This window comes from Vombatus ursinus, unplaced genomic scaffold (assembly GCF_900497805.2).
Source record: "Vombatus ursinus unplaced genomic scaffold, bare-nosed wombat genome assembly UNPS02014798.1, whole genome shotgun sequence".
NCBI classification, from domain to species: Eukaryota; Metazoa; Chordata; class Mammalia; order Diprotodontia; family Vombatidae; genus Vombatus; species Vombatus ursinus.
The window spans coordinates 66,312,257-66,337,018 of NW_020954576.1; the positions used below are offsets into that span (position 1 = coordinate 66,312,257).

The 24,762-nt window shown below is 38.4% G+C and overlaps 1 protein-coding gene across 2 annotated transcripts in view; it reads left to right on the top strand.

Annotated features, from left to right (window-relative positions):
- Positions 1–5,905: 5,905 nt before the first annotated feature.
- The window catches only part of LOC114049804 (alpha-actinin-2), a 95,192-nt gene continuing 76,335 nt past the window's right edge, over positions 5,906–24,762 (top strand). For both annotated transcript variants that reach the window (XM_027871213.1, XM_027871212.1), the window contains exon 1: positions 5,906–6,153. In XM_027871213.1, coding sequence (XP_027727014.1) covers positions 6,028–6,153 — 126 coding nt within the window. In that variant the 5' untranslated portion in view covers positions 5,906–6,027. The remainder of the gene's footprint in view (positions 6,154–24,762) is intronic.

The window sequence follows — 24,762 nt, forward strand, 5'->3', positions numbered from 1 at the left end:
AGTTATTACTTTATTTGGGTTCTTGGTGTCCTAGACCATGGAGACAACTAAAATTCTTTATCTCTGGCATGTAATTTCTATTTTGGAGAGACTTTTAGGGTCGGAGAAAATGTCTAGTTCTCCATCTTGTTAATCATGTGACCTGAAGTATCACTAATGATCTCAATTGTCAAATCTAATTCCCTTTTCTTAATCCTCCTCCTTCTTGACTTCTGCAATATTTGACACTATTGACCACCCTCTCTGCTTAGATACTGCTGCCTCTCAGGGTTTTCATGGTCCTGTTCTTTCTTCGTTCTCTTCTTAGCTATTTAACACATCTTCAGTCTCTTTTGCTGGTTCCACGTCTAGAAAACTCATCAACCCAGAGACTGCTTCAGTTTTGGTACTGAAACTTCTTCTGTATCCTCAGTTGTCTCTGCTTATTGTCAGCTTTACCATCATCATGCCCCCATGGTGGGGACTCTGTGCCCTTCTTTTCCACTTTCTTTTGTGTGTTGTCTTCCCCCATTAGATTGTAAGCTACTTGAGAGCAGGAACTGTCTTTCTTTTTCTTATTGGTATCCTCCAGTGCTTAGCACCTGGCACATAGTAGTTGTTTAATAAATGTTTATTGTTTTGTATTGTATGTCACACTCACTAACTCTAAGTATACCCCACTGCTCTGTCTTGTGCCCTCTTCCCTTTTCTCTTTATAGGCTCATTTGCTGGCCTGATTCACTCCCATGGTTTCAGTTGTTATTTGTATGTAAATGACTCCCATATCAGCACATAAAACCCTTATTTCTTTCTGAGCTCTGCTCACTACCAACAACTGCCTACTGGATTCCTTTTCTCTCCACACATGTGGCCACTACTCTGGTTCTGACCTCTTTTATGACTTTTTGCCTGGACTATTATTAATAGCCTTCTAAATTTACTTTTTTGCCTAAAGTCATATCAGTGAACATTTAGTGAACATTTACTATATTCCAGGCACTATGCTACACATTGGGAATACAAATACAAGCATAAAGACAGTCTCTGCCCTCAGTGAGTTTACATTCTGATAGAAGAAGACAACATATAAAAGGAAGCTGAAACAGAAAGGGACGAGAGGGGTATTGCTAGGGCGATGGCAGGGGCTAGGGTGAGAAAGTCCTAAGAGTCAGGTGTGCAGCCTGGAAAGGAGTGAAGATGTAACTAGCTAGGAAGGTACTTCCAATGTGTGAAGTCCAGGCAGGGGAAGAATGAGCTTCTAGGGTGAAGAGATTTCTATGGCATGTTTGGAAAAAATCTGGAGTAGCCTGGAAAGGGATGAAGAAGTCTCTCTTCTCTACAATTCAATCTCTATAGAGCTGCCAAATAGACATTCCTAAAGCACGTCTGACCAATGTCACTTCTCTATACAAGAAGCATCTACCTTTTTCTCCAAAATGTAGACCAATCCTGGCTCTGCTCCTAACTAGCTGGGTGACCTCTTTGGTCCTCAGTTTCGTTATCTGCAAAGTGAAAAGGGTGGACTTAGATGGATCTTCTTTCCAGCTCTCCCTCCTTAGCTCCGACTACTAACTTCCCTGGCTTCCTTTAAGTCCCAGCTAAAATCCCACCTTCTGCAGGAAGCCTTCCCCAGCCCCTCTTATTCCAGTGCCTTCCCTCTGTTAATCATTTCCTATTTATTCTACATATAGCCTGCTTTGTATATTTGTTTGCATGTTGTCTCCCCCATTAGACTGTAAGCTTTTTGAGGGTAAAGACTGCCTCCCCCCCCCAGTTTTTTTGTATCCCTAGCACTTAGCCCAGTGCCTGGCACATAGTAGGAACTTAATAAATGTTTATTGAACAAATGAATGAATATTACTTCAATCCTTTGTGCTCCTTGAAGCCCCTTCCATAGATACTCATAGGCAACTTTGAATACAAAATCTAAGTTTAAAAAAAAAAGAAACCTCTGTTTTATTGTTTTAAGCCTCAAAAAAAAATCAAAAGGACAATATGCTTCCTTCATATTTAAGTAGGAGTAAATCTGTGCTTCTTATTGTTCAGTGAGCTGAGAGAAACTTTAGTTGAAAATAACAGGTGGTAAAAGGGAAAAGGGAAACAGGTGGATGAGTCCCTTAGGTCCCACGAAGTCAAGAAAGGGGGTGACTGGTAATCCAGCCCAGATCCATGAAAGGGCCATGAAGACTTACAGTGACAGGGAAGCCCATCTCGACAGCTCTTATTTGAACCTCATGGAGTTTTGATCCAGTAACCTACCTTTTACCACTACCTCCTCTCAAACCAATTTCCTTCCAAATCCTTAGCTAAGAGTCCCCATCATTTTCTCTTTCTCCTGTCCCTTTCTCTAACTTCCTACTCTTATCCTCTTAATCCCCTATACTGGTGGTTCTGAGTTCTAAACAACTTATAAATGAACATTTTAAAGACAACACAAAATCTATTTCAAGGCTAATACATGATGACATTCCAAAAATTTTAAAATGAGAGATTCTAAGGCCTGACCCGTAGAATCTCTAGTTCATAGAGACAAAACCTTCTCTCTTTTTTGTGGTAAACAGTGATGCTATATAGTTTTAGGGAGGAAACTTATGGGAAATTGAGTTGTAGGCTGGTCAGAAGAGCCATATGTGGAGGATTGCCTTCTATTTTTAGCTCTGTCACTGTTTGGTTTAGGTGACCTCAACTGAGTCACCTAATCTCTTAGAATGCTAATGTCTAGGCTCCTGAAACTTATTTGTGTCTGTTAATGCAGTCAAAGGGTGCTACACATTAGTCTGCATTGCTAACCTGGCTGCCCAACTATATAGTGTATGTTCATTTATTCATCCATTATTTCAATGGATTTATTTATTTATTTATTGAGTGACTACTTTATAAAAGGTAATGTACCAAGATCAAAAATTGTTCAAAACACAGAATCATAGATCTAGAATCGAAAGGAACCTCATAGGTTATTTAATCATCTAGTCCAACCCTCACATTTTACAAATGAGGAAACTAAGGCTGAGGGAGGTTAAATGACTGCACTTGGACACACAGGTAGTCAAGATTAAAGGTGGAAGTTGAATCCAGGTCCTCTGATTACAGAGTCCACAGCCTTTCTATTGTACTATATCTGCTTCTTTAGTCCCTGTCCTCCAGGAGCTTACAGTCAGATAGGAATGAGGACTGTTCTAAATATCTAAAAGGTGAGGATAAATGGGAGCAGTGTTGTATGATTGGTTTCATTTAAGCACTAAAGAGGGTAAAAAGGAAGAGATCTCTTTTGGAATGTGACCAGGGAAGGCATTTGAGTTGAGCCCTGAAAAATGGACAGAATGTCAATAATTAGGAATATTGAGGTAAACCCACATGCCATGATCTTAAAGTCCAGAATCACCCCAGATTATTAGGGAGTTAATAGTGTAGTCTTGGCCTTCAATCAGTTAAATAAACTTACTCAAAAATATTTGGTTAAAATAAGTGATTATTTTTTAAAGGCAATTAGGGCTAAGTGACTTGCCCAGGGTCACACAGCTAGTAAGTGTCAAGTGTTTGGTCTGAGGTCGAATTTGAACTCAGGTGCTCTATCTACTATGCCACCCAGCTGCCCCAAAATAAGTGATTTAAATATGAGGAATACATGGAAGCATGGGAAGACGTAGGAACATATACAAAGCGATCTAAACAGAATCAGCAATCTGATATACACGATGATGATGACAACGCAAATAAAAAGAACAACACAAACTCCAAACTCAGTATTGTACAATGATAATAGTTAAGCTTGTCCACGGAGAAAAAAGAGAAAGTGTCTCATCTGCTACTCTTCGAAGAGTGTGGAACACTGAAAATCCTGCCAAACTCCTTAATGTGTAAGTAGGTAGTTGTGGCAAATTGCTTTTTTTTCTCTTTCTTTTTTATTCTTTGATATAGCCATTGGTTGTCTGAGTAGGGGAATGGGAAGGGTTACATATGAAAATGAAGGTAATAAGAAAACAAAATATCAATAAAAATGTGAAGGGTGTTATGGTAGGTATACATAACACTCTCATTCAAGTAAACACAATACAGTGAAATATGGATGAAACTTTAAAAATAAAATGAAATATTTAAATTTAAAATATCATCATTGATTTAAAATATCTTACCAAGTAAATATTAGTCACTGATTTCCTAGGATTATATTTTGATAAACATGATAATGATGCATTTGCTGATTAGAAGTGGGTTTTTTTAAATCTCTAAACCAAAGACAATTGATTTAAAATCTAACTATTTCTCCTTTAAAAAAAGAAAAAGAAAAAATAAGTTACCATGTTTTTAGGATTAATTGTGCAGACTCAATAAAACAAGTCACTTTAGCTTCCTGGTACTTGGAATATACCAATGACATGACCCTGCTCTGAAGTAACCCTTGAACATTTGTTCAGAGCTCCAGCAGATTCTGTGGTTGCTCCTGGTCCATTCCTACTAGTCCTTTTATGTGTTTAAAAGGCAGAACAGAGTTAGCACTTCAATGACAGCTGCAAAGCAGTCTATTATGGCACATAAGGGGTCAAACATTTCCATTGGGGAAATTCAGCAGGAGTCTCATCAGCTCCTTTACTGTCACTCACTGGAATATATATGACTGGCAGGTCAGATATCACTCTTCCTGTCTCCATAGGATCATAGCATTTGGAGTTGGAAAAGATCTCAGAGCTCATCTAATCTAATTTACCTCATTTTACAGATGAGGAAACTGAAGACTAGAAATGTAAAATAGTTTGCCTAATATCATAAAAGTAGTAGCAGCAGAGCCTGGATCCAAGCCCAGATCCATTGAATCTCTACTTTTGTTAATCTGAATCTCAGCTTCACTGGGTTGATCAAAAGTCTTGATTTGGAAATTCAAATACAAAAGGTTAATTAGATACTGGAAATACCATTTTGTGGTTGTATCTTTGGGAACTCACAAGTCACTGAGGCCAATATGGGGTTTCTTCGTTGTTGGTTGTTTGTTTTTGTTTGAGTCTAGGCGGCTGACCGTAGGAGTCTTTAAAATAATGAAAGAATATTGAAGCCATGGAGAAATGTTTTTGAGAATTAGTTCCCAGGACACAGCTCTCCGGCTAGGTAGTAGCAGATATAGAGACACACCGAAAGAGAGTATGCCACACCTTTAGTAAAGGGTCTTCACTCCAGGGAGAGGAAATATCGAGTTGGAGGCCAGCAAAAAAACCAAGATTTTAGAGGTGGTGTGGGAAGGCTTGTCTTCTCTCCTTTTCACGAAAAACAAAGTTCCCAAGGTAGCAGCAGCTGTAGGAGACTGGGATGTAGGAGCTGTAAAATCACACGGCGGACCACTAATGTCCTGCTCTTCCACCCCTGCACCCAGTTCTTGAAAACCAAGGGAGAGGTATAGTGGGCGTAGAGGGGATAGATAAGGATGGAGGGATGGGGAGCGAGCTGCTGAAAAAGCTTTACTTTGCAAGAGACCCACAAAGATCGTGGCGTGGGAAGCTAGGGAGTAGAGAGAAGACTGGAAAGCAAAGGGAAAAGAGAAGCGGAGGTGGCACTTCTGCGCGTGGGGAGGGAGAGAGCGCTTAGAGCTCTGGAGGGACTGAGAGCAAAAGGGTGGGATGAAGCCGGTGGGGGGGGGGTTGGGGGGGGGGAAGGGAAGCAGGCGCGGCCTGGGCTGACTCACGTGACAGGTGGCGGGGATATTAAGCAGCAGCGGCCCAGGCTCTGAGCCTGAGCTGGTGCTCGCTGGAGACTCATCCACCCAAGCGAGGATCGTGCAGCCGCTAGAGGGGCGAGCGCGGTCAACTTGCGCACAGGTAGCCTGCTCACCGATCCCCGCCACCTTCCACCTGCCCAGCCGGCCCGCCATCGCGCTCACCTGGGGCTTGTCGGTGTCACCAAGTCCCTGCCCCCCAAGAACTCGGATCCCGAAGTAAGCTGCGCCTTCCGAGAAGGGAGAGAGCCCTGCCGCCTCCCTCGCCTGCCCTCCGGCTGAGTCGCTCTCGGAACCGCCCCAGCGCGTGTTTGTGGTTGCAGAGAAGCTGAGCCAACCTGAGCGCCATGAACCAGATAGAGCCAGGTGTGCAGTACAACTACGTCTACGAAGATGACGAGTACATGATCCAGGAGGAAGAATGGGACCGGGACCTGCTCCTGGATCCCGCCTGGGAGAAGCAACAGAGAAAGGTCAGCAAAAGGAATCGGGCGCCGCCGTGGCCCTAAGGTGTCCCTTGCGTCTAGGCTAGGCGAAGACCCCCGTAGATGAGCCCCGGGGTCTGCGGGTGATACCTGCCTGCCTGTCCCAGAGTTAGGCACTGTCACGACCTTTCTTATTCCCATCCCATGGGGATGCTTAGGAAGGAATCCATTTTCAGAGATGGAAACATTATGTGTGTTGTGTGGCCTTGTGTGAATGTGTATGTATGTGTGCAGCATAGGTTTTTATAGCAGTTCAAATCTGATAGAGATCTTGAAAAATAATCGACACATATACACAAAATATAGCATGTCCCAAAAGTCTTAGTGCCATTTTAAGCTTTAATATCAGTCATCTATAAAATATATATGTGGGTCTATATACACACACATATAATATAATATATTAATATACATATATATGGATCATGGAAAGAAGGGTTGTTGGGTGGTTGGAGTAATAATATAAAATGTTTAAATCTTATAGGGGGAAAAAACCCAACCCTAGAGTTTTATACTGACCCTCAAACCAGTTCTATGACCTTAGCAGAGGAATTATGTTCACCCTTTATAAAATTTATCAGTCTCTTCCCTTCCAGTTAATAACAACCTTACAGGGTAATTGTGAAGGAAGCTCTAATCACTATATAAAGTGAGCTGGAATCATTAATAAGCTATTTATCATTAATACCAATAATAGGGTAACAGGGCTCTCTGTTTATCTCTATTTCAGAGAGATGCTCTCATGAGTTAATTAAAGGATGTTTTTGAGTGCTTTAGGCCCCTTGGAGTATTATTCACTGAAAAGACATTTTATTACACTCTTTAAATATAGTTCATTGAGGTAAGCAATGGGGACAGAGGAGTCAGCCAGGTTCTAAAAACACTGACTCTGCCACTCCATTCCGATTGGCTGTTGTCTGATCCAGTGGAACATTCCACTGCTTCTTGATCCTCTCGGTTGGAACAAATAAGGAATGTTCACCAGGAGGTTAAAAGCTATAACCCTTTTATTGGGCAAGAAGACTCCTCAGGCAAGCCAATGGAGACCTCTTAACCCAAATCCTCTGGTCACATTGTCCTGATAAAAGTAATGTGGCTTTATGGTTTTTCCTTCCTTCTGGGGGGTGAAGCAAGAGAAAACTTCCCCTTCTAAGGGCTTGACTTTAGGATGAGTGAATGACATACATGTTCAGCCATGTATGTACTTCTCTCACTAATTCATCCATTTATCCAACAACTCCAACTCCCAGTGGATATTATTGTATATACATATATGTATGCGTGCATGGGAGATTGGATTCTGATCATTTATATAAATTACCTATCCCTCATGCCTGGAGCTCTATCCCTCTTGTCACCATCTTGGTGTGTTGAAATACTTAGGTCAGGTCCTTCTGACTTCTTCTTTCTATGCTCATATCTATCGAAAATGATTTCTCTCTCCTCCAGATTTTAATAACACTTTGTCTAGAACTCCTTTGTCATTCTTACTCGTCCACATCTCTTTGAGGGAAGAAAATTGTGGTGACTCCCTCCCCCTAGTACCCACAGTGCTTTGCTTATAGTAGAGATGTAATCAATGTTTGTGGATTAAATTGAATGGAAATAGAGAACATATCACACTCACACTTCTCCAATCCCAAATAACTACATTAAAGAGTTCTTACTTTAGATAACTGACAATTTTGTCCATTAAATAACGAAGTACCATATATTTTCTTTCTTCTTTACATTGAGAGATTTTCTTTTGTAAACTTTTTCTTAGAGGATCTTTTTTGATTAAAAAGTTATTACATCTCAACCTCCTATTTCTAATTCCCAATAGACCATTTTTTACATTTTAAAATTTGAGATAATTTGGAATTAATAAACTGGAAGTTAAATTGAAGATAAAAAACTATAAAATTTCAAAACTTATGAGAAAATTTTTTGTGAATTATAATGAGGGAAACGCAAACTCTTAGGAATGTTAGTTGTGTACTTTTTTGATTAAATATCACTGACCAGCAGAATCTAATGAATTCTGTTTTTAGAAATCGGCTCTTCAGATTGAATAATAAAGCAATTTCACATGGCTAAATCCAGAGAATAATCTGAATAACCAAAGAAATAGCTGAAGTTAGTCTTATTTTCTACACATTGAATTCTGTTGAGTGTGGTATCCTATCCCTCAAAGAAAACAAATTCTTTTTCTTCCTCCAGTCTTTCAGTCTTGATTTGTAGTATTTAAATGTTTTCTTTTTTTAAAATGTGGTTTACATAGGGTTTTGTTTATGTAGGCCAATAAATCTTTGTTTCAAAGTTTGCTTTTTTTCCTTGTGAGGAAAAGTCATATGCCTAAGAAAATATATGAGATCTATTTTGGGGGGAAATTATATGGAATTTTTTGGAAATTATTGATTTAAACAAGTGACACATTTTTATTTTTTTATTAGAGAACAATAATAGGCTAGAATTAATGTGAATTTCTGAACAACACACTGACATATCTTCTGGGACACAATTTTTAAACCCCATTTAAAAGATTTTCTAATGTAATAACTCTGTTCTAAATAAAAAAACAATAGACTTGGGATACTTAACTGCTTGAATTGGTATAAATTAAGTTATTTTCATCTGTCAATTTTAAAACACTAGGGGGGGTATATTAAAGAACAGATCAAGCATTCAGGGAGCTTAAAATGTGATTAAAGAGTTTGTAATGAGAATTCTGTTTCTTTAACTTAAGTCTAGTAAAAAAAATAGGAGATAATGTATTATAAGAACTAGATCTAAGAGTATCAGTGCTTTTAAAAAACAGTGCTAAATAAGTTTTAAAAATAATTCCCTATTCTACTTTTGTTAGAGAAGATACACAAACTCTCAGCTTTGCTCAAATCAGTAATATAATATTGAACTGTGATCTTAGTGCAGCCCTGACAGCAGACTGCATTTATGTCCTATGAGACAATCTGTTGGATCAGGTCAAAAATAAAATTCCATTGTTTCTATTATGGGCTACCCTCTTCACACTTGCCATTTCAGTGATATGCCTGGTATGAAATCTGTCAACAGATGCTTGTAACACATGATGACGTCTGTAGGGTTACAATGGATGCAGTGGCTAATAATAACCACAGTTTAGAGGGTTTCATGGTCTACCTTAATCCAGGCTCTTTGGTTTGGAATTCCTTCTTGCAGAAGTACTTTACTGAGTGTGGTACCCTTTTTGCAAAAGGAAGCAATATGGTAGACAGTGTAGCATGGAGGATAGAGAGCTGGCCTTGAAGCCAGGAAGACCTGGGTTCCAGTGGTATCTCTCACACATATTGGCTATCTGACTGTGGGCAAATCATTTATCTTTTTAGGACACTAGGCAGTTTTAAGACTATAAGTTGTAGAGAAAGTTCTGACCTGCATTTGTAAGTTTCCTCACTTGGGAGTTCTTTATACCAATGAAATAATAGATCTAGTCCCCTCTATGGAAGTTCTGGTGCGTTTATTATGAATATAAATAACCAGATGAAAGTATTAACTTTATCTTTCAGGTATGCCTTTTATTACTAGGGAAAGGGAAATACATCATGATATATGTGAATGTTATCAGTATGGATATTTTCTCAATTAACACAGATCATAGTTCCTGTATACCTTTGATAGGTGATTTTTTTTTTGTAGGGAGAATTTCTAAAGCTAAAATGTGATCACCTCATGGCCACATCTTCCGATAATGAACCTCTCTAAATTTACCTAGAGTGATGCTCAGTTGATAAATAGCATCAATCCCTGAGCCCTAACTAGAAGCCTTTCCAGCTTGTTAAGACCTGTTTGAGTTGACATGAATCTAGCGTCTTTGAAAACCTGGAATTGCTTCCACAATGCCATGAAGTATTGGAGTAGGACTTTAATGGAGGAGACAAGTGAGTATATTCTGTAAAACAAGAATTATCACAATGAATGATCAATTTCTGAATAGAAAAATTAGCAATTGTTTCGATTTTAAGATTTGAAATAGTTGAAAGGATTCAGATAATGAGGTTGTTCATTTGTGTTCATGCAGCGTACCACATATTATTTAATTATATCTGATACAGTGTTGGGAATTCTTCCTTTCCAAGCTAAATACAGCTCCTTACAGCATACTGTTGAATATTTTTGTAACTCATTTCCTAGAAACAAGCCACTTCTGTAACCAAGGGCATGCTTTTAATATATGTTTAGCTATTAACTGAAACCTAATCATCAGGTGACTTGTCAAAGCAGCAATGCTGAAAATGTTTGTTCTCTCAGTAGGGACAGGACTCTGTATTTAATGCTTATCTTTGTAGGTACCAATCCAATCCCTATATGGTAATAAATAGGCATGTATATAAAGTGTCCATGTATATAGAGGGTATTCATATCTTCCATTAACATTTCATGAAGAAACTTTGGGTGGAGTGTTGGAAGGAAAGAAGGAAAGGAAAATTTATTTACCATATCTGGAACTCTGTCGTTATTTTTTTTAAACAGAAAAATTCAAGAAGAAGCTGATAAATAGGATACAGTGGAGTTTCCCCTCATAGCTCACAATTTAGGCAAGATTGATTTACCACAGGAGTACACATCTGTCAGTCCTGTCATCTCCATGCTAAAATATTGCCAAATAACATTGGCTATATGGAAGACTACTTATTCAGAACCAACTGCCAGAGAGCTCAGGATTCAGTAGATAACTAATGTAGTGGTCTGGTGTGCTTGGCATATTGTGCTACATATTTCTTAAAACATATTGTGCTGTATAGATACTAACTTCAGGTTAGACCCTGCATGGTATACTCTCTTGAGGGGAAAGAGAAGGAGACCAAAGCTTATTATGTCCTACCACACTGTGTTCTCTGAGAGAAAGGGATGTTTAAATTGAATAATGGTTTGAATTTAGTAAATATTTATTGAATTGCATTTGAATTGACCTAACTTGCTCAAGCAAAAGTCCTGGTTGGCAAAAAGCCCCAAATGCCCTTGGCATTACTCAATAAATATTCAGGGGCCATCCTCATTACAGCCCCCATTCTATCTCTTTTTTAAGTATTCTATTTCCTTTTTTGTTAATCTGGACAATTTATATTTTTGTAAATATTGGGCCACTTAACTTAGATTTATTGGCATATAATTGGGCAGAATAGCTCCTAATAATTACTTTAATTTCATCTTCATTAGTGGAACAGTTATCCTTTTCATTTTGGTACTGGTAATTTGGTTTTCTTTCTTTTTTTTAGTCCAGTTAACCAATGGTTTATTTGTTTTTTCATAAAACTAGTTCTTAGTTTTATTTATTAGTTAAATGGTTTTCTTACTTTTGATATTATTAATCTTTCCTTTGATTTTCAGGATTTCTGATTTGGTGTTTAATTGGGGATTTTAAATTTGTTCTTTTTGTAATTTTTTTGGTTGCATGTCTAATTCATTGATTTACTTTTCCTCTATATTATTGATATAAGCAGTTAGAGGTATAAATTTTTCCCTAGGTACTGCTTTGGCTGTATCCCATAAATTTTGGTATGCTGTCTCATTGTTGTCATTCTCTTTAATGAAATTATTTATTGTTTTTCAAATTTGTTCTTTGACTCACTCTTTCCTTAGGATTAGCTTATTTAGTTTCCAATTAATTTTTAATCTATGTTTCCACAATCCTTTATTACATATAATTTTTGTTGCATTATGGTCTAAAAAGGATCCATTTAATATTTCTGCTTTTCTGTCTTTGGTTGTGAGGTTTTTATGTCCTAATATATAGTCAGTTTTTGTGAAGGTTCCATGTACAGTTGAGAAAAAGGTATACTTTCTATTTCCATTCAATTTTCTCTAGAGGGCTACTATATCTAATTTTTCTAAGATTCTATTCATCTCCTTAACATCTTTCTTGTTTATTTTATGGTTAGATTTATCTTCAGAGAGGGGAAAGTTGAAGTTCCCCACTAGCATAGATTTACTGTCTATTTCTTCCTGTAACTCATTTAACTTTTCCTTTAAGAACTTGGATGCTATGTCATTTGGTGCATATATGTTTAGTATTGATATTACTTTATTGTCTATGGTACCTTTTAGCAAAATGTAGTTTCCTCGCTTATTTCTTTTAATTAGGTCTATTTTTGCTTTTGTTTTCTCTAAGATCATTATTGCTACCCCTGCTTTTTTCCCCCCAACCTTAGCTGAAGCATAATAGATTCTTCTGTAGCCCCTTATTTTCACTCTATGTGTGTCTCTCTGTTTCAAATGTGTTTCTTGTAAACAACATATTGTTGGATTCTGGTTTTCAACCCATTCTGCTATCTGCTTCTTTATGGGGGAGTTCATCCCATTCACATTTATAGTTATGATTACTAACTTTGTATTTCCCTCCATCCTATTTTTCTCCCTGTTTAGTCTTCTCTCTCTCTCTTTTTACCCTGGCCCTCCTCAGAAGTCTGTTTTGCTTCTGACCACTGCCTCCTCCCTCTGATCTATCAGTACCATCCTTCCTTCCCTTATCATCTATCTCTCCTACTTCTCTGTAAGGTAAGATAGATTTCTATACTCAACTGAATGTGTGTTATTCCTTTTTGAGCCAATTCCATTGAGAGTAAGATTCAACTGTTGCCCGTTTTCCCCCACCCCCATCTTCTTCTCCACTGTGAAACCTCTTCATTTCATGCCTCTTTTATGTGAGATAATTTATCTCCTTGTACCTCTTCCTTCCCCCTTCCTTTAGTACATCCTTCTTTCTTATCTCTTTATTTTATTTTTTGGAACTCATCCCATCGTAGTCAACTCATACTTGTACTCTCTGTCTATCTATCCTCCTTTTAATTGCCCTAATAATGAGAAAGTTCTTAGGAGTTATAAGTATCTTCTTTCCATATAGGAATGTGAACAGTTTAAACTTATTGATTTCCTTTTGATTTCTTTTTCATGTTTACATTTTTATACTTCTCTTGAGTCTGGTAGCTGAAAGTCAAAATTTCTATTCAGTTCTGGGCTTTTCATCAGGAATGCTTGAAAATCCTCTATTTCATTAAATATCCATTTTCCCCCCCTAAAGGTCCTTTGCCCTCTGGAATATCATATTCCAAGCTCTCTGATTCTTTAATGTGGAAGCTGCTAAATCTTGTATGATCCTGACTATGGCTCCACAATATTCAAATCATTTCTTTCTGGCTGCTTGTAATATTTATTCCTTGATCTTGAGACTCTGGAATTTGGCTATAATATTCCTGGCTGTTTTCATTTTGGGATCTCTTTTAGGAGATGATTAGTGGATTCTTTCAATTTCTATTTTACACTCTGATTCTAGGATATCAGGGCACTTTTCCTTGTTAATTTCTTGAAAGATGAGGTCTAGGCTCTTTTTTTGACCATGGTGTTCAGGTAGTCCAATAATTCTTAAATTATCTCTCTTTGATCTATTTTCCAAATCAGTTATTTTACTTTCTTCTAATTTTTTTTCATTCCTTTGACTTTGTTTTATTCTTTCTTGATACCTTTAAGGAGTCATTAGCTTCCACTTGCCCAGTTCTAATTTTTAAGGAGTTCTTTTCTTCAGTGAATTTTTGTGCCTCTTTTTCCATTTGGTCAATTCTACTTTTAAGGTGTTATTTTCTTCAGTATTATTTGTGCCCCCCTTTTACCTAGCCATTGACTTTCTTTCATAATTTTCTTGAATTGCTCTCATTTTCCCCCCAGTTTTTCCTGAGTCTCTTATTTGGTTTTTAAAATCCTTTTTGAGCCCTTCCAGGAATTCTTGTTGGGCTTGTGTCTAATTTACATTTTTTTCTTTGATGCTTTGCTTATAGCTATTTTGACACCATTGTCTTTTTCTTGTGTCTTGATCTTCCCTGTCACCATAGTAACTTTTTATGGTTAGGTTCTTTTTTTGTTGTTTGTGCAATTTTCTAGCCTATTTCTTGACTTTTAACTTTATGTTAAAATTGGGCTCTGCTCTGAGGGTGGAGGGGGTATTGTCCCAAGCTTCAAGTTTTTATTCTGCTGTCTTCAGAGCTAGCTCTGGGGATCTGTAAGTTGTTGGTGCTTCCAAGGTGGTATGACCTAAGGAGAGTTGTGGTCACTGCTCTCCTGGCCTGTGCTGGGGTCTTAACTCAGGAAGAGACCTTGTTCCCCTGTAGCCACAAATGCTATTGCTCCTGATAGCCCTAGAGCAGAGGACCTGCTCTTCTGCAGTCACAAGTACTAGTGTTCCTTTCTGCCTTGGATCTGAGCCAGATCCCCTGCTCCTCTGTGAGGAACCACAATACTCTTCTCTACTCTGGAACTAAGACCAGTATGAGCAATGCAAAGCCCTGAGCTCAGCACCAGCAGAGTCCCTTGTAATCTCTTTCTGATCATTTGCCAACTTCCTTACTGTCTGTGGGTGAGAGCTTTTGAAGCTGCTGCTGCCCCTAATGCAGTTAGTTGCTTCCAAGGTCTGCTGCTGGCATTGCCAAGGTGCTGTTCCTGGCCTAACTACCACCCTAGTGTGACAGACCTTTCCTACCTGACATCCAACTTCATCTTAAGCTGGAAAAATTGTTTCACCCTGACCTTTTGTTGGTTCTGCCACTCCAGTATTTTGATTTGAAGTGTTTCGAAGTTGTTTGGAGGAGAATTTGGGAGAGTTCAGGTGAGTTTTTGCCTCTACTCTGACATCTTGGCTCTTCCCCTCCCCCAATAATTTTCAAAATCAAAATACGCCCCTGTGGCCACCATTCCCCTATGTACATGGTGTTCCCAAAGTCATAGGGTAGTTATAAGCTTTAATAGCTTAAAACTATATTAAGATTTTTAGAACACCCAATATATTGCTTTTCCCTATTCTATTGTATAGGCTGTAGGCACAAGATGTATAATACTTCTTTGAGGGTGGTTTGCTTTTGTATATCCAGTCCTTAACACTATACTTGGCACCTAGTAAAAGACTGATAAATGTTTTCCCACTCATTTTTTATTCATTTATTCATTCAATAGAATAGCTTGCTAATGCATTGTTATAGATGAAAAAAGAAACTTCAGTACCCACAAGGTGCTTATTATCTAGTTTGGGAAATGAAAAATACAAATCTGATATAGAAGTAATATGAAATTAAGAGCAAGGATTTTCTTTGACCAGTGCTATACCTAAGCTAGTGCTACAAGAGGTAAAAAAAAAAAAAGGAGGGAGAGCAATCAATATGGCATGGAGTAACATAGGAAGGCTTCAAGGTGGGCTCAATCAATCAAGCATTAAACATTTATTAAGTGCCTGCTATGTGACAAGCACTATGCTAAGTGCTGGAGATACAAAAAGAAGCAAAGACAGTCCCTTTGGTTCAAGGAACTTACAATCTAATGGAGGACACAACATGCAAATAAATATGTGCAAAGCAAGCTATATACAGGATAAATTGCAAATAATTATCAGAGGAAAGGCACTAGAATTAACAGGAGTTGAAGACGATTTCCTGTAGAAGGTGGGATTTGAGTTGGTACTTGAAGGATGGATAGAATTTGGAGAGGAAGAGGATGAGAGAGTCTGTTTAAATCTGAGGAGTTACAGTGAGCAAAATTGTGGTAGAGAAAATGAGAATGCTATAATAATGCAGCCTTGGATTCATCCTCAACTCTTCATTTGCCTTAATCCCTTGTTTTCGTTTAATTTGCCAAGTCTTGCCAGTTCAACCTCTGCAGCATCTAGGATTTTTACCCCACGATTTTCACGGTAGCTCAGGTCGTCATTGCCTCTCACCTCATAGATTGAGAGCTTTACAGATCATCTGATCTAGCCCCTCATTTCATAAATGAAGAAACTAAGGTCTAGACTTGTCAAATGATTTGTGCTCTGCCATTAAACCATACCTTCCCTTGGCACGAAGCTTTCTGTCTTTTGTCTTTCTCCTTTTTCTTTCTTCTTCTTTCCTTTCTTCCTTAAGTTAATTGTATCTTCAGACTATGTGGTGTAGTGGAGAGAACATAGATTTGGAGTCAGGTCATCTGAGTTTGAATCCTGGCTCAGCTACTTACTAGGTGTGTGAACTAGGGCAAGTCACGTAACCATTTGGGTCTTACTTTCCTCATCTGTATAATAAGGATACTGGACTATATGATTTCTAAGGTCTCTTCCAGCTCTTATATAGAATTAGAGCTCGTTATGATTCTGTGAGCTATGAATTAACATTCAGATTGGTCTCCCTGCTTCCATTTTTTCCCCATTCTCATCCATCCTCCACAGTTGTTAAAATTATTTTAAAGCATAGGTCTGAGTATGTCACTCCCTCACTCAAAAATCTTCAGTGGCTCCCTATTGTACCTAGGATAAAATATAACATCTCCTCACTTTGGCATTTAAAGTCTATAATTTGGACTCAACCTACTTTTTGGTTTTATTTCACATTTCCTCCTTCATCTGCTCTGCCATGTTCCATCCACAATGGCCTACTCCAGACTTGGCATTCTATCTCTCCTCTCTCCTTATCTGGGTACAGGCAGCTCCCCATGCCCAGAATGCACTTTCTTCTCATCTCTCTTAGGATCTTTGTCTCCTCTTAATGCTCTGCTTAGTTGCCAGCCTCTATATGAAGCCTTCTCTGTCCCTCCTGACCTCCTTTAGGGGTTTCTTTCTCTTTAAATTAGCTTATGTTTACTTATCTGTTTACATATTGTTTCCCTCCATAGAATATAAGCTTCTTGAGGACAGGGACTATTTCATTTTGTCTTTGAATCCCCAGTGCATTGCACAGTGCCTTGCACATAGTAGGTACTTGATTGAATTAGTATTTGCTAGACTCAGATCATTAGAAATGTCAATGATATTAGTGTGGCAATACAAAGGCTAGGAATGAATATTTTACAGATGTTTATGGAACACTTACTGTATGCCCAGAAGAGCACTAGGCACTGTTTACAGACAAAGCAAAGACAGTCTCTACCCTCAAAGAGAGTACCTCTTGTACCTAGAGCCTAGACAATAAGACAAAATGGACAAGAGTGTTCTAAAAGTCTTAGTATACTTTTAAACTATTAAAACAATTTAAACTATTAAAGCTTAAAACTACTCTACAACTTTTGGAACTTGTACATAGGGGAGTGGTGGCCACAGAGGCATATTTTCGTTTTGAAAATTATTGGGATGGTGAGTTGAATGGAAGCGAGTAGATTGATGCATTCTTCCCAGTAGTGATGACATTATCAATTTAATTATAATTCTAGAACTAGAAAATAGTGGGGAGAGGAGGGAGAGTAGGGACAGCAAGACAGCTGGTGAGAAGATGTTTGGGGAGTAGACCAAAGAGGGTTATAAAGGAAATGTAAGATATGGCTCCTTCCATTGAAGAGCTTAAAAATTGAGTTGGGGAGAGAGAGAGAGAGAGAGGGAGAGAGAGAGAGAGAGAGAGACAGAGAGAGAGAGAGAGACAGAGAGAGAGAGAGACAGAGACAGAGAGACAGAGACAGAGATAGAGATACAGAGACATACGGAGAGAGAAAAGAGACAGCGACAGAGAGAGAGAGGGAGAGACAGAGATAGAGATAGAGATACAAAGACATACAGAGAGGGACAGAGACAGAGACAGAGACAGAAAGAGGAATAAACAGAACACTTGGCTTTTTCTGTGTGATATTGAGTAAGTTGCCTTGAATTTCTGGATCTCAGTTTACACCTCCATAAAAGGAGAGAATTAAACAAGTTCTCTGAGGTATCTTCTAGCTCCAATATCCTGTGACTCTTGAGAGTTTAAATGCCAGATCATATGAACTCTAGTCACCTCCATGACTAACTCCTTGTCCGTATTCTCTCTCATGGTGTGTTTGAGGGACACTGGGGCTAAGGCCAGGCTAAGGAGAGTTGACAATTCATCTTGGGGATTAATGAAGATAGGATTGGAATGAGGATGTTCATGGCATGGCCAATCTAGTGGTTCTCAAATGTTTTTTGCTCAAACATTTTTATAATTAATTTGTTTATTTTTAGTTTTCAGCATTCATTTCCATAAGATTTTGAGTTCCAAATTTTCTCCCCATCTCCCCTCACCCAAGATGGTGTACAGTTTGATATAGGCTCTATATACATTCATATTAAACCTGTTTTCACGTTAGTCATATTGTAAAGAAGAATTAGAACCAATAGGAGGAACCATGAGAAAGAAAAATCAAACAAAAAAAGAAGAAAAAAAGAGATAGAAAATAATATCTCAAACATTTTTAACATAAGGAGGAAGCATCATGAATGTTTAAATTTTCAACTAAGAAAGGTCCCTAGGAAATTGAGCTACTACATCCATTTCTCCAGCCATAGGATTTTCACCTCTATTTTCCCAAAAGTTAGAATGAGGATACTGCTTTTTCCCTTTTATGATAGAGCTGCTCTTATGACCTTCTGATATCAAGCTAGGAAGATCTGGTAGCAAACCTCATCTGGAGGCTTCATGATGTAGGGAAATTTTGAGACACATCCATTGAGAACTACTGGTCTAGAGATTTGTACTAGAAGACCTCAAAGTAGAGCCACTTTAATGCAGCATATGGAAGACACAGAGATGGATAATACTTACTATTATTTTTAAAAATACACACTTTTAATGCCAGGTAAGTCAAGTCATATATATTACAGTGGAGGTCCAAGGCCTCTGGCTGACTGTTGTGCATCAATAGTTGGCATTATTAAGGACCTCTCATGTACCAGTACTGCGCTTAGGTGCTGGGGATGTAAATAAAAACAAAAGAATACCTGTTCTTCAGGAGCCTACATTCTATCAGGGAATTCAATAAGAAACATAATTTTTAGAGGTGATAGGGTGTTGTTGTGTTTGTCCTTCATTCTCGAAGAGGACCTTGACGTCAAGGAGATGATGACATGACTTGCAATTGACTTTGATTTGAGTGAGGGAGGACTGTACAAGGTCTCCACCCTCACTTTCTCCTCCAGAGCCATCTGGGTCTAGTGGTCAGATATTTATCAGTACAACTGGAGATGGCCCATGATGCGGTGGAAGACCCTGGCCCTTTTAAGCTGAAGTCTTTTCAGATTCTCACTTTGAGTGAAGTAATATGCCCAGTCAGCCAATAGACCTCTTTAAGAAGTGAGTCAAGAAATGGACCCTTTAATAAAAAAAAATCCAACCGGGAGGGGAAGACCTTCAGGGTTGATAACAATTTTCAAACCTTACCTAGTATATACAAATATGCTATCTTTGCTCCCTCTCCAAAATTCCTTTCTTCTAAATTTCAATAATTCTAGGTAAGAAAGGGACAGATTCTGAAGCGCCTTAGCTGCTCCCTGGGGAATTGGGACTTTCACCTATAGGCAGTGGGGAGCCCTTGAAGTGACATGGTGAATGTTTTGTGTTTGTTTAATCTGGTAGCTGTGTTCAGGAAGAACTGGAGAGGGCAAAAGGGAGGCAGTTAAGAAGTCTTTGCAGGCATCCAGGTGGGAGATGGAAAAGGATGAAATTAGGTTATTCTCAGAAATAATGGAGAAGAGGGAGTGGATAGCTGGTCATGAAGGGAAAATGATCATGGTATGTGTTTAACTGCTGCATAAATTGAATTAAAGAGATCTAATTTCTGCCTCCAAAGTGTTGTACTTTAAAAACTTGAGACAACATTATGGACAAACAACAAATAAACAGATTGATGATTAAAATGTATAGTCAATTCTTGTAACAATAGGAAGCTAAATATTTATATTTGAATGAAAATAATATTCATATGAATACAGAAAATGCCTTGAATTGAGAAAGTGTGTCCACTTAATTGAAATAGACTTTGTAGAACAGCTGGGCAGTTGGGTGATTTATGAAGCAAGATGTTAATGGCTCGTGTTTAGGAGTAGTTGCTTTACATACCTTATCTAACTTTTTTTTTTCTAGTAGCAACCCAGTGAGGTAGGTGGTGCAAGTATTATTTTTTAAAATTTCACAGATTTGGACACCAAAGTGGTCCCTTGTCTAAGATCACAGGTTTAGTAACTAGTGAAACTGAGACATGTATTCAGGTCCTCATGTTCAGGGCTCTTTTCACAAAGTCATAAAAATCTTAAAGCTGCAAGAGATCTCACTAGGTCATCTAGTGGAATCCAAACCTGAATTAGAATCCTTTCTATAGCATTCACTATATCACATTTTCTTTCTCAGTGATAGCAACTCACATTTTTGTTGTACGTTACGGTTACAACGTGTTTTTGAAGCGTTATTGATTTCATTAAGTAGGGAAAGCATTGCTGTTGTTATTCTTGAAAGAAAATAGTTAGGACAGTTGAACCGAAAAGCCAGAGGGACATATGCAAACAAATGCCAAGGGGCTGATCTAAATATGGATTGGATTTTGCTTTGAGGACTTATGGATACTGTAAAAGTTGAGATCCGACCGACACCTTGTCATGGATTTCTCTTTTTGGAATCACCATTGGATACTAGGCTCTGTCCTACCTGCACAGAGTGAAGAACCACAAAAAGCCTAGCCTACTACTTTATCTGTGTAAATGCAAACTATTAATATTATTGCGTATAGTAGGTACTCAAGAAATGTTTGTTGAATTAAATCAAAAGCCAGAGTTCATTAGAAACTTGAGAATCCAAATAAGATTTTCAATGAGTGGGGGAGTAGAAATCTAAGGCTTAGCTGAGAAACTTAATTAACTTGGCTTCAGAAAACTCGGAAAGTATTGCAGTCAGAGTAACTGCAGCTGAGAAGACACCTACAGCAAAGCACAGATCTAGAGTGGGTGGGGTAGCCGCTGTGATGAGCAGAGGAGTTGATGTGGAATACGTTGGAGGACAGTCAGAATTGTTGCAGCGTTTCCCTGGGAACGGCATTAATTCTTCCAGAAAGAACTGAAAGCAGAGATTAGGGGGAAGGATTGTTAACTGTGCTAAGAAAATTTGAAAGGAAAGAAAATTCTTAATGTGAGAACTCTTTGTCTTTCTAAGTAACCCTGGGGAGAAGAGTCTGAATGCCTTTTTTTGGGGTTGTTGTTGTTTTTTCTCTGCTACCCATCTCATTCCCTAGTTCAAAAAGAGCAAATGATTGGAGTTTCTTAAATATGCCTTTGCTCAGGAGCAACCAATGTGAGGGAAGTAAGAAACAGTGAGAATTTAATGTGCACCCATTTGGGAGAGGAATTAATTTCAGGCAACTAGCTCACATGTTGTTGGATAGAGAATTTGTTGTTGTTTAGTTATCTTTCAGTCATGTCTGACTCCTCATGACCCCATTTGGGTTTTCTTGGCAAAGATACTGAGGTAGTTTGCCATTTCCTTCTCCAGCTCATTTTACAGATAAGGAAACTGAGGCAAACAGAATTAAATGACTTACCCACGGTCCCACAGCTAGTAAGTGTTTGAGGCCAGATTTGAACTTATGAAGATAAGTTCATGCCCTGGCCCTTTTAAGCTGAGGTCTTTTCAGGTTCTCACTTTGAGTAAGACTCCATGCCCGACCACTCTCTCCACTGCACCATCCAGAGAATTTATTACAGGTGTCAATTCCTTCCATTAAATCTTACTCTGGTGCTTCATTTTGGTATGGAGGCGATCTTGGATTCTCTAAATTCCTACCTGCAAAAGGCAAGCTCTGGTGGAGGCTTTCAGCATAGGCCCAGAGAGGGATACATTCTTTGAGGGGAGGTGAGGAGGGAGCGCATTCCAGGCCCAAGTGATGGTCAATAAAAAGGCCCAAAGCAGAAGATGGAGCACTCTGTAATGTACCATACAGAGTGTAACCCATTCAGGCTCCTTCATCCTATATGTTTCTTATGCATATGTCTCGCATAAAACATCCTTAGAGTAGCCACCCAATGTGTCACGCACCTTTTTCTGGTTCTTTTGCTTTTTTGTGAATACCAGTGTAATAATTAGGCCATCCATCTGTTTTCTTTTCCTCTTGATACATGACTGACTCACCTCCCTTTTAATTATATGTGTCACAGAATCATGGAATTTGAGAAGGGACCTCTGTAGTTATCTAGTCCAATTGGTTTTAAAAAAAAAACAAAAGGAATCTCTATTATAGCATACTCCCAAAGTGACCTCTACCTGAAGAAATCCAGGGAGGGAAACCCACCTCTTTTTGAGACAACCCATCCCATTTTTAGGCACCTCTTGTTGTCAGGATGTGGTTCCTGATATCAAGTATAAGTTGGCATTTTTGAAACTTTCATCCACTACTCCTGGTTCTGCCCTCTGGTGCCAAACAGAACATGCATAATCCCTCTTCCAAATGACAACACTTCAAATACTTAAGGATAGCTATCTTTCCCTCACCCCTACCACCAGCACTTGTCACTTTTTCTCTAGGCCATTTCTCTTAACTGTTCTTCATATGTGATGGATTCAAGAACCTTCACCATCCTCTTGCCTTTCTAGACCCTCTCCAGCTTATCACCAGTGTCTTTCTTAGACCACGATGCCTAGAATTGAATATAATATTCCAGATGAGGTCTGACAAAGTCAGAGTAGAGGGGAACTATCACTATTGCTGGACACTATGCTACTCTTAATTCAGCCCAAGATCATTTTCACTGTCACATCCCACTTCTAATTCATGGAGCTTGCAGTTCACTTATAGCCCCAGATCGTTTGTCAGAACAACTGATGCCTATTCATGCCTCCCCTCATGATACTTATGAAGTTGGTTTTTTTGTACCAAAGTTCAAAACTTAACATTTATCACTACTGAATTTCATCTTATTAGATTCAGCCCAATTTTCTAGGCTGTTGAGATCCTTTTGGTTCCTGACACTGTCATCTTCTGTGTTAGCTATCCTCCCCAACCTTGGTGCAAATTTGATGAGCATACCTTTATGCCTTTATCTATATCATTGATAAAAAATGTTAAACAGCACAGGGCAAAGTACAAATCCATGGGGTACTCCACAAGAGATCTCTTGTCACATTGACATTGAGTCATTAATAACTACTCTTGAGTTCAGCCATCTAACCAGTTATGAATCCATCTGATTGTATGGTCTAATCAACAGCTCTTTCTCTTCTTCACAAGAGTAGAATGAGCTACTTTATCAAAAACTGAAATCTAAGTAAATGATATTCACAGTATTCCCTTCACCAACTTAATAATATTATCAACAAGGGGAATGAGGTTAGTCTGGCAGAATATGTTCATCATGAAACCATTCTTGGTCCTTGTAATCACCACTTCCTTTTTAGACGTTTGCCAGGCATCTCTTGATTTTTCTAGGAATCAAAGCTAATCTCACTGTCCCATTGTTTGAAGGTTCTGTTCTTGTCTATTTTTTGAAAAGTGGAACCCTACTTGCCCTTCCCTAATCTTGTGGTACCTCTTCCATTTTCCATGACCATTCCAATATCATTGACAGTGGCTCAGCAATCATATCTTCTAGTTCTTTCAGAACCCAAGAGTGTAGTTCAATCTGATCCAGTTGACTTGAGTATATCTTTTGTGTCCAGTTTCACATAAAAGTCATGGTTGGTAGTGTTCTGCAGTCATTTCCATTGCCCTTTGGTTTGTCCACATTTTAGATTTTTCTTTCATCCATTTTCTTCCAAAGACATATAGACATACTAGGAGAAAAAAAAAGTGGACTTTGGCAACAGAGGGAAGCTTAGGATCATTGAAAGTATTCTGCAATTTCACAAATGCTATCCAGCTGGCTCTCATATTTAACTCTGGGTCTAACGTATTGTCTCTTTGTAGGACCCAAGATGTATATGTGTGTGTGTGTGTGTGACGTACATATATACACACATATACATATAGATGAACTAACTTAATGAGTTGCTCATCATATTGCATATCATAATCTGGGCAGTATGCATTTTTTATATACTTGCTTTTCCTATGTAGATTGCTACATCCAGCTCTCAAGGGACCATCTCATCAAGGAAGGCCTGTAGTATTCTGGGGCTTGGTGGACTCAATTTGGTGCTGTCAGAAAATGGGTACATCTGGAGAACTTTGTCATTTATTGAATGGAGTTATTTCTTATTATCATTATTTGTTATTCAGTAAGTATTTATTAAGCACTTACGATGTGCCAGGAACTGTGCTAAGTGCCAATTATAAGGAAAGGCAAAAACAGCCCCTTCTCTCAAGGAACTTACCTATTCTTTATTAGAATGTTAGCTACTTGAAGGAAGGGGCTAGGTTTTATTGTTTTTCATGTCTACTTTGTCCATTTGGCTTTAGATCGAGCCAGATTTCAGCTTCCTAAGAGAAATTCTTTCTGTGTAAATGCAATCCTTGAAGAACTGGAGGGGTTTTTGGGTAGAGATTATGACTTGACCTTGGCATTGCTTGTACGGAGTCCTTCAGCCCTCTATATTGTAGGACTGAGCTAGCTTCTTAAAAGGTTAGGGAAGTTTGATTTACTTTTCCATTCTATTCCTAATGCCCACCCAAACTTACAGACCATCGAATGTTGTCCAGAATGGAAATATTGTTTCTAAGTATTATAAAGAAGAACAACCCAAAAACTTGTTTAAGGAATAAGGAATTTGAATTCTGAAACACTTGGAATTACTTAGAATTATTATTTCAAAGTAAGAGGGGACCTTAGGAAATCATCTGGTCCATTTTACAGATGTCTAGGTTGAACCTTTTTTAGATGAGGAAATTAAGACTTAGAGAAGGCTGAAGGTAATGGCCTAATCTTTTCCC